Below are 10,002 nucleotides of genomic sequence, written 5' to 3'. Positions count from 1 at the left end.
GCTCGCTAAGATTGTTCAGTTAATTTTATCGAAAAAAAAAATTTCTTAGTTACTATGCGTAGTCTCATTGCGAAATTACCCAAGGCCGTGGGAAACCTACAATATCTCAAGAGATGTCATTAGCAAAATGTTTATATTTTATATATATATATATATATATATTTCTGGCAAAAAAGAAAAGTCCATATTTTAATGCATGCTTCTTGTAGTTTTTTTTTGCCTGAAGTTCTAGTTTCCATCATATACATATACATGTACATATATATATCTCTGTATGTATCCATTTTTATGCACTTATGAGCCTATATATATAAGTAGCTTCTCCTTTCGGATTCTGTTTTGTAAAAACAATAGTAAAAGGAAGGCGTATAATATTATTGTCTATTCAGCGGGAAAAAAAATAAAAAATGAAAGTGTCTAATAATCTCTCTGAATAATAATAACTATATTATTTTTTCTGATGACGTAGGGGATTAGCCTATGGTCCCCCATTGTCTCATAAACAAAATAAAATTCATTCTTTAATCATCATTATGAATTATTAATTATGATATTTTAAGGACATTGGACGGTTCCCAATCCTCCTCTTGCTGGTGTCAGTATACAAAGAATCTGTACATGCGCTACTTAAACAATTATTATAATTTAAAAAATTCCCCCCTGAAAAGATTCCGAGTTTTTTTCCTTTCTTTTTTCCTTTTTTTTTTCCAGTGAACGTTCCGGGTTAATCCATTCTCTAATGAAGGTAAAAAGAGTGGCTTAGTAGAATTGCACTTTCTTTTCAATTTGCTCCCCGTAACATCAACTGTCACATTTATATCCTATCTACCTTGGAAGTCTAAAAATTAGGAAGGTTTCAGGTATAATCACTTTAAAAGTGGTTGCAATCATATGTTTAAGCAAATTACTTTAAAAACTATAATAAATTGACTTAATTTTTGGTAAATCATACGTATTTTAAGTAAGTCATATGTACTTTAAGGAATTAATTGTGGTAAATTATTTAGATTTCTAGCAAGTTACTTTTATATTTGAAGTAAATTACATAGATTTCAAAAAAATTACTTATTGTTAGTAAATTATATGAATTTGAAGGATGAAACGTCATTTAAACTTTTAGTAGAATACTCGAGTGCACATGCCACTATTTTTTAATCATTCTCTCCTAAAAGCTACTTGACCATTTATTGCAATTTAACACAAGGTTACATTTCTACATCCAACATACACATATACAATTATAAAAGTTAAGATAATACGTTGGCATATGCCATGTAGGATTAAAAAGGTCTTTGGTTGTGCAACCTTTCTAGTCACCACCAATAAATATATGACAATAGGTGCAATGCCGTGTTACCATCTCACTTTTGAATATCGAAAAGACTTGTACTCATGAAAGGTCATAAGTCACATCTATATATAATATAAACTTGTAAAAAATATGGGTAGAAGAGTAATTATATATTAATCCATAAGTTAATTGCTATACAGAAATTAATAAATTATAATAAATATTATTATTGTAATTAATGAAATATTTAAAGAAGAATTAAAAAAAGAATTCCTATTCTGGGCTTAGGCCCCTATTTTACTCAAAAAAAATTATTTCATTAGTAAATAAATATTCATAAATTTTTAGACAGTATTGTACAGGTAAAATATTTCTTTCATCAAATTATTCAAATTCATGAAACTCATTTATGTAATGAAAAAGAATAAAGTACAAGCAAATACCAAAATTATAAAATATTGAAGATTCTGTTATTATTTTCTTTATCAAATAAAGCTAAAAACTTTGAAACTCTTTGGATTTTTAAAAATTACTTTTATAGAAATTAGACTGATAATAAAAATGATGTATATGAATTTATTACATAAGTTTTTTGCTTATGAGTTGAATATATATTCAACATAGTGCATCATAAATTTACCATATTAAAATTTATAGTATAAAATTAAAACTTTTGCAAATTAATATAAGCTATAAATTCATATCAATTATTATTTTCATATTTTACTTCTTACTGTAAATTTTTAGTCACAAAATCCGTGCAACACAAGGGTTCGATAACCTAATATATATATATATATATATATATATGTATGTATATATAAAGTTGTATCCCATGCAATAAATAGAGTTAGAAAAGTAAATATCAAGATTGTATGAGGTCACAAATATAAATGTCTAAATAAGATATGAGGTTAAAATATCATTTATAGGAAAAAAAAGAGTAAAATTCTTGCATCAAATAGTAAAACAATTAAAAACTATTTATTAGTTAATTTTAGTCATTGTTAGAAAAGAAGTATCATATCTTTATTTATAATAATCAATTATAAAAATTTCTATAATTTTTTATCAATTCAACTTTTTATTCTATCAAAATATCACGTGCTTTTTTATGGCTAAATAATATTTAGAGCTAAAAAAGTATTATAACTAAATTTAGCATATTTGCCACAAATAGGGAAGATAATTGAATATATATTCACACCAACCTACCCAACAATATATATTCACTCCAACCTAAAAGTAAATATTTACTGATGTAGGGTTAGAAAAGTCAATATCTAAATAAAATTTACCTCTTATCTAATTAAGATTAAATTTAATTTATAAAAATCAAAATAGAAAAGAAATTTTACTTGAATTAATTTACTTTATTTTTTGAGAGAGAATATACATATGTGTATGTCATTCATTTCATTTATATATATATATATATGTATATGTATATGTGCGCGCTAATTCATCCACTTGGAAAAAAAATCATTTTAGTTCACCCAAAAAAATTATTTAAATTTTCTGAATTAAAAGATTACTAAATATATATGTATACGAAAACTAATTTGAGTGTAATGAATACAATCAAATGTAGCATTACGATAACTAATTAAGTTCCTCAATAATTAAAAATTTAAAAAATACTGATAATTAACGATATTTAGCAAGAAAAAATAAGGGAGCATCAACTACTAAAAAAAAATTATTTTTGCAATTAAAAATTACTGAATATATATATATATATGTATATGAAATTGATTTGAGGGCAATATTATAAACGCAATTAAATGGAGTATTACGAGTAACTAAATTTCTCAATAACTAAAAGAAAATCGAAAAACAAAGAATGATAATTAAATATATTTAATAATTATATGTGGTAATTAAATTTTTATTAAATGAACTAAAGTATAAATCGAAGGAAAAATCAAAAGGAAGTCAATCACTGTATATGATAACGAAAACACTTACAAAGAAAAAAACAAATAAGCAATAATCGTTTCATAGAGATAATGGCATTTGTAATCACAACATTAAAAAATGACAATGAATTACAATTAAAATTTAAAAATATAAAAAAAATAACCACAAAAATGATTATAAAATATTTATAAAATAATAAATCAATTGGATTAATGAATCATTTCTAAGTATTAAAAAGACTTTGAAATTATAATGAATTAAATAGGAATAAAAACTTAAAGCAAAAAATTAACGCCAAACTACGAAATAAAGTACTTCCAACGACTCAAGGTTTAGCAAAATTTAATTTGTTTATGCTATATGTGTTTTTAATTTCTTAAGAATATAGTTGTTTATGAATCCACATGGTAGCATAAATTTTGAAAGTTTGAGAATCTTATAGTTATGTCATTTGGTGACATAACATATGTGACCTATACAATCGGGCCCCTTAGTCTTGATGAAGTGAGCAAGGAAAAGAAAGCTAAAGTAGATCATATGGTCGGAAATCACATACTGGATCGCTGTGATTATAGAATATCCATCAACCTAGCTATTATATCTTCATGTAATAGAAGAGACAGTTCTGCTTAAAGGTTAGACCCAAGCAAAATATATGCGGCGTGATGTGATTCAATTGACAAATTTAAGGAGGTAAATTAGAATTTCTCAAGGAAAAAGGTTTGACAGGAAAAGAAGAAAAAAAGAGGAAAATTTAATCACGGCAGGTAATAGGAGACACCCCAAAAGTCCAAACATTACATCCAAACAACACTAATGTCCGATGTCCCAAAAGAACAAAAATATCCAACCAGTCTCCTTCGTCATCACTGAGAATTTCCATTGAGCTCTCTCACTCTCTCTCTCCCTCTCCCTCCCCCTCCCCCTCCGCCTCGCACTCTCAGCTCAATTTTCCAAAAGTTAGCAAAGCTGAATCTATTTTGGGCATATTATAGTTTGACCTCTGAATATTTCGTCTGGGGTGGTTGTGAGAGTACAAGAATCTCGTTTTCGGCCGTGTGTTGTGGACCCTACTACCCCCCCTTGGAGATTCCTCCTCCCACGCCACGCTCCGCCTGAGCTTCAGATTCAAACACGGAGAAAGAGAGAGAGAGAGAGAGAGAGTGAGAGGGCCTTCTCATATTGGATTCCTAGTTGGTTCTTAGTGGCCGAGAATCTTGTTGCCTGATGATATTGAGGCCTGCCCAGCTGAGAAATTCCTTAGAATCACTGAGAAAGTGAGTAACTTTCTCCTTTTCCTCTTTCTTTCCCTTTCTGCGACTTTCTCTGTTGGGGTGGGTGTCTGCATCTGCTGTTTCTATCCATAATACTACACTTTTTCAAGAAAGGAGTTAGAATCGGATATGGGTTTTGATATCTTTCTACTGTTGCCGTCAGTTGTGGAATATGAAGAGATGGAGGCTGAGTTAGCTCAGCTTCGCTTGGCAATGCGATTAAAAAGGCCTTTGAAGTTCATTAGTTTTGGGAATTTTGATAGGAACAAGAGGCTCTTTGTCTCTTGGATTTTCTCTTTTTCCCTGCAATCCATTTGTGATCTGCAGTTTTTGTTAGGCTTTTGCTGACGCATGATTTCGCGCACGACAGATTGGAATCTCAGTCGCCGGCTTCAGAGACCCTTTTCCCGGCCTTCCCTCTTTCGGTTTTTCTCCCCGTCTTTATTTTGTTTTTGGGCTGCCAGCCAACCCAAAGCCCCCTATTTCGTGACTATCTTGTTATGAATGTCTGAATACTTGATTTGATTTGAGAGGATTCCCCCTTATTATGGAGAATGATGGAGATGGACCCTTCTCTCCCACCTCCACATTTGATGTTCCAGTGGATTTTGATTTCATGGAAGAGCTCTTCCTTGATGGGTGTTGGGTAGAAACAACTGATGCTTTCGACTTCGATGTCAATCTTCCTCAGTCTGGTCCTCCTTCAACCTCTAATGAGCTCAATAACCCCTCGAACCATTTGCCCTCATATCAACCAATCTTTCGAGAAACTGAAGAAGGTCCGAAGATAGAAGCACTTGTTCATACTCAAACTCAAGAAGAGAAATCTGATTTCCCAGTTGAGGGCAGCGAAGGGGGTAAAAGGCTGTGGATCGCACCAAAAAATGCAGAAACAAGTTCGAGTTCTTTCCTCTCAGTGCATCAAAGATTAATGACGGCAATTGAATACTTGAGAGTGTGTACGAAAGATAAAGATGTCCTAATCCAGATATGGGTTCCTGTTAAGAAAGAGGGCAGACAGGTCTTGACAACGGATGAGCAGCCCTTCACGGTGGGCCTGAGCTCAAGAGGCCTCGAGAGCTACAGGAGGGTCTCAAGGGCTTACCATTTCCCTGCCGACGGGTCCAAGGAGTTTGTCGGGCTGCCTGGTCGGGTCTTCCTCGGAAAGTTGCCCGAGTGGACCCCGGATGTTCGGTTCTTTCGGAGCGAGGAGTACCCCAGGATCGATCATGCCAAGCTGTGCGATGTCCGAGGGTCAATGGCAGTCCCCGTCTTTGAGCAGGGAAGTGGGACCTGCATGGGGGTCGTTGAGATGGTGACTACTTCTAGCAAGATCAACTACCGTCTTGATCTCGATATCGTTTGCAAAGCTCTGGAGGTCTCTCTTCCCTTCAATTCACACTCTGCGTGCATCAAATTAAATTTCAAAAAAAACTTGACCGGAGCTAGGAGATTATCTATCGGCTTTAGGATTAGATGTTAAGTACTTCGATTTTCAATATAAAAAATTTGTCGTCCATTGTGATAACTCTACATTGTCCACAAGTTATAGCTCCAGTTTTTGTCTTTGTAATATTATATAGTTGTCTTTCTTGTTGAATGCATATAATTTCCCAATTGTAATTTAATATATTACTGTATTTCTTTCTTCTTTTTTCTTTTCTTTTTTTTTCCTGCCTTGACTTTTCCTGTGGATTTTAAACTGAAAGAAACCTTTCAAAAGCACCAATGGTTAAGGCTTCTAATTATATTGCATAAGTTATTATATGTCTCATATAATGCCCGTAAACTAAAAGTCTTATATTTGCAGGCTGTCGATCTTAGGAGTTCTCAAAGCTTCAGCACTCCCATTGTAGAGGTAACCAACCGAGTAATCTCCTTCCATAGAGAAAATCATTTGGTACCGAAACTTGTAGCTCATCCTTGAAACATCCGTCCCGATCCCCTTTTCTTAGGTGGGCAGCAATGAGCTGTGCTCCAGTGATATATTCCTGCAATTTTTTGAGGTCCTGAAATCCATTTGCAAGCTATATGGACTCCCTCTAGCTCTGACGTGGGCCCCATGTGTCAAGCAAGGGAAGGAAGGATGTCGACACTCGGACGAGAATTATACCTTTTGCGTCTCCACGCTGGATCCTGCCTGCTTCGTGGCAGATTCCGGGATGGTCGAGTTCCTTGAGGCCTGCTCCGAGCACCATCTTTTAAAGGGCGAAGGAATCGTCGGGGAGGCGTTTTCATCAAATCGACCTACCTATACAGCCGATATAACTGCATTTGGGAAGACGGAATATCCACTCTCTCACCATGCTAGGATCTTCGATTTGCACTGTGTGGTAGCAATCCCTTTAACAAGCATATATAGTAACTCACCTGACTTTGTGCTTGAATTTTTCCTGCCAAAGGACTGCAAGGAGTCAGAAGAGAGAAGTCAGGTTCTGAATTCTCTGCTCGGTGTGATTCATCAGGCTTTCCGAAATTCCCAATTTTTGACTGGTAAAGAACTGGAGGAAGTTGTTGCTGGTTTACCTTCTGATAAAACAAGTCAGAAGGAGGAAAATAATAGATCGCCAATGTCTCCTCTGAGGGAAAGAGCTAATGAAGATTCTTCATGGATTTCCAATATGATTGAGACCCAGAGGAAGGGCAAGGGAGTGTCGTTATCGCTAAACCTTCAGAGAGAACCTCAAGAAGAGTTCCAGCTGATGACCCAATGGGAAAATGATGCTCATGCCGAAATCGAATTGAACCACGGGCCAGTCTATCATGGGTTTTGGCAGAACCCTGACCTCATTAATAGCGTTCGAGGCGGCAGTGATTCCCCTTCTCTAGGTGGAAGTAACTCGGGAAGCAGCAGAAGAGCAGGCAAGAAGAGACGGACAAAGACCGAGAGATCGATAAGCTTGGAAGTTCTAAGGCAGTACTTCGCCGGGAGCCTCAAAGATGCGGCTAAAAGTCTCGGCGGTAGAGATTTTCTTTGCCAAGCTTCTTTCAGATTGAAAACCTTTTTTCATCACTGAGTGTCATAAGTTGTCTACGTGATGTAGGAGTCCTTGAGCTTCTTCTCCCTTCACGACGAATATGACTTAGTCTTTCACTGCTTGTATGCATTCATACTCATCTAAGAACGTCGGAATGTTTGTTTCCTTTGGTGGCCTCTTCCAACTGTATATAGCTATGATGTTCTTACTGTCTATCAGTCTCCAGCTGAGTTAAATACTTTATTGTCTTAATGATATATTACGTCAGCTATCAAGTTCTCCCAGTAACTTTAGCTTATATACCACCTAATGGTCTAATATCATAAAAGTGGAAATATGATCCTATGGTTGATGAGTACTTTGTGCATGCGTCGCTGCCACAGGGGAATAAGTTATAAATAAACGTTCTTGTTTCTGCTTTCTTGCGATTGATACCTAACTGATCTGATTACTTTTCTGATGCAGTGTGCCCCACGACTCTGAAGAGGATATGTAGGCAACACGGGATCAACCGCTGGCCCTCACGTAAGATCAAGAAGGTAGGCCACTCCCTGAAGAAGCTTCAACACGTGATCGACTCAGTTCAGGGAGCTGAGGGTGCGATCCAGCTTGATTCCTTCTACGCGAGCTTCCCCGAACTCAGTCCTAACTTGTCCGGGGGTACTGGCCCCGCCATCTCACCAAACAAGCCGTCTGTGCCCATCAACCCTTTGTTGAAAAATCCTATTCCAACCCTGACCTCTAATCCTCAGGCTCCCCTCTCACAAGAGGAGACCAGGGTCCTCAGTTCCGGGGCCACCACCACTTCCCGGTCTCCATCCTCATGCAGTCAGACCTCCACTTCCACCGCATCCTGTTCCACTGGAGCCAAGCACGACCCTGCGATGATGAACCCGTCTAGTGTTGATGTGCTGACCGAGGAAATCGAAGAAGTCCTAAAGCGGGCCCACAGTGATGCGGAGCTTCATGTCTCAAGCCGAGAGGAATCAAAACCAAAGAAGCTCATTGCGAGGTCCCAGAGCCACAAGTTGTTCGGCGAGAACATCCCCATCGATGAGACCCCTCTGCCTCCTAATCTACCAAGAGGTGGAACCAATAACATTTTAAACCCACCAGAGAGCAGCCTTTTCAGAGTGAAGGCCACATATGGCGAAGAGAAGATCCGGTTCACCTTGCAACCCAGCTGGGGTTTCCTGGATCTTCAAAGGGAGATCGGGAGGCGGTTTGGCATAGATGACTTCAGCATGATCCACGTGAAATACTTGGACGATGATCGCGAGTGGGTCCTGTTGACGTGCGATGCAGACCTTGAGGAGTGCATTGATGTGTATAGGGCATCGTCACAGAGCCGCATGATCAGGATCTCCCTCCACCAGGCCTCGAAGCTGGACCTCAACCATTCTTTGGGGAGCAGTGGGCAGTCCCAGCCCCACGACCGTTTCCTGTGATCAACCCTTTTTAGTACTTCGCAGCTGCAAAACATATGAAGCTCTCAGTTGCTCGAAGAATTAATTAATTGAAACTCTGTAGATGAATTGGGTCTTCTAGATGTTTAAGGATACGTTAGTATGAAACTGTTGTGGAAGAAAAATAAAACATCGTAGGTGTTGGCAACTGTTGCAGTATTGGCGATATCGAGTTGCCGAGCTTTCATTTTACGATCTTTCGTGTGATCTCGTTTTTCTTTTCTTTTTTTTTCCCCCTCCTAATGGTCTTCTGTTGGACAATGATATCGAATTCGCAAGGGAGAAGACACTGATCCTTGAAGTCCGTACATTACTGAAAATATGGTTGAATGTCAATGATGAGGAATGGGTTAGAGAAACATTATATTAATGATGGGAAGAATCAAGTTTGGATCTCTTTATAAACTTCATGCTATTGATGATGTCTGTCCCGATACACTTCTTTAGTCCTGCTGCATGAGCTCGACGGGATCATTCTATCGATCTTGAATTGTCAGTTCGTCCTCTCTCACTCAACGCAACGCATGCACATGAACGTCGAGTATGGCATAGCACTGCATGTGATCAGGGAAGAGAGAGAGAGAGAGAGAGATGATTAAACAAATGCCTAAAGATCTAACGGTATATACTCACCAAAGTTTCTTGACTGATGAAAATCTCTGCTAGGATCCAGTACTTATACTGGTACTCGCGGGATCGAAATCAATCGTGACTCAATGGCCATATCGAAGTAACCTACTTCAACTTGTCGGATTAATATGGCTTCTCTGTCTATATATCATACATGCTGATAAAGTTATCGACTATAGGTGTGGACAGCTTGAGTTATATGGACATCCTGGGAGCAGATATGAGCACGCGATGTCCTTCTACAACTCTCAGCATATTGTGATTCATCACGTACGTCAAACATTTGATAAGATATACATGGCAACGTTCAGCCGAGGTGGATTTTGGACCGTCTAAACAGAATGCCGATGCTTTCTTCTCAAGACTTGAGCAGTAATCATCATCTGTCTTCACATAATCTCAAGCACAATGACAAAGTCGAAGCAGGAATCACCGAAGAAGCC

General features: G+C 37.1%; 1 protein-coding gene across 2 annotated transcripts; it reads left to right on the top strand.

Moving 5' to 3' along the window:
- Window positions 1–4,048: 4,048 nt before the first annotated feature.
- Window positions 4,049–9,136, top strand: LOC116202708 (protein NLP2-like). 2 transcript variants are annotated; one of them, XM_031534313.1, is made up of 5 exons: window positions 4,049–4,488; window positions 4,856–5,863; window positions 6,296–6,343; window positions 6,441–7,446; window positions 7,929–9,136. In XM_031534313.1, the coding sequence occupies exons 2-5, from the start codon at window positions 5,033–5,035 to the stop codon at window positions 8,909–8,911; spliced, it is 2,868 nt and encodes a 955-aa protein (XP_031390173.1). In that variant the 5' UTR covers window positions 4,049–4,488; window positions 4,856–5,032; the 3' UTR covers window positions 8,912–9,136. The 2 variants fall into 2 exon arrangements, with proteins under 2 accessions (XP_031390173.1, XP_031390174.1); XM_031534314.1 differs by having other exon boundaries at window positions 4,050–4,488; window positions 5,177–5,863.
- The last annotated feature ends 866 nt before the right edge of the window (window positions 9,137–10,002 follow it).

Source organism: Punica granatum, chromosome 4, assembly GCF_007655135.1.
Source record: "Punica granatum isolate Tunisia-2019 chromosome 4, ASM765513v2, whole genome shotgun sequence".
In the NCBI taxonomy this organism is placed as follows: domain Eukaryota; kingdom Viridiplantae; phylum Streptophyta; class Magnoliopsida; order Myrtales; family Lythraceae; genus Punica; species Punica granatum.
Note: the sequence above shows the minus strand (reverse complement) of the source record. Positions and strands in the feature narration are given on the sequence as shown.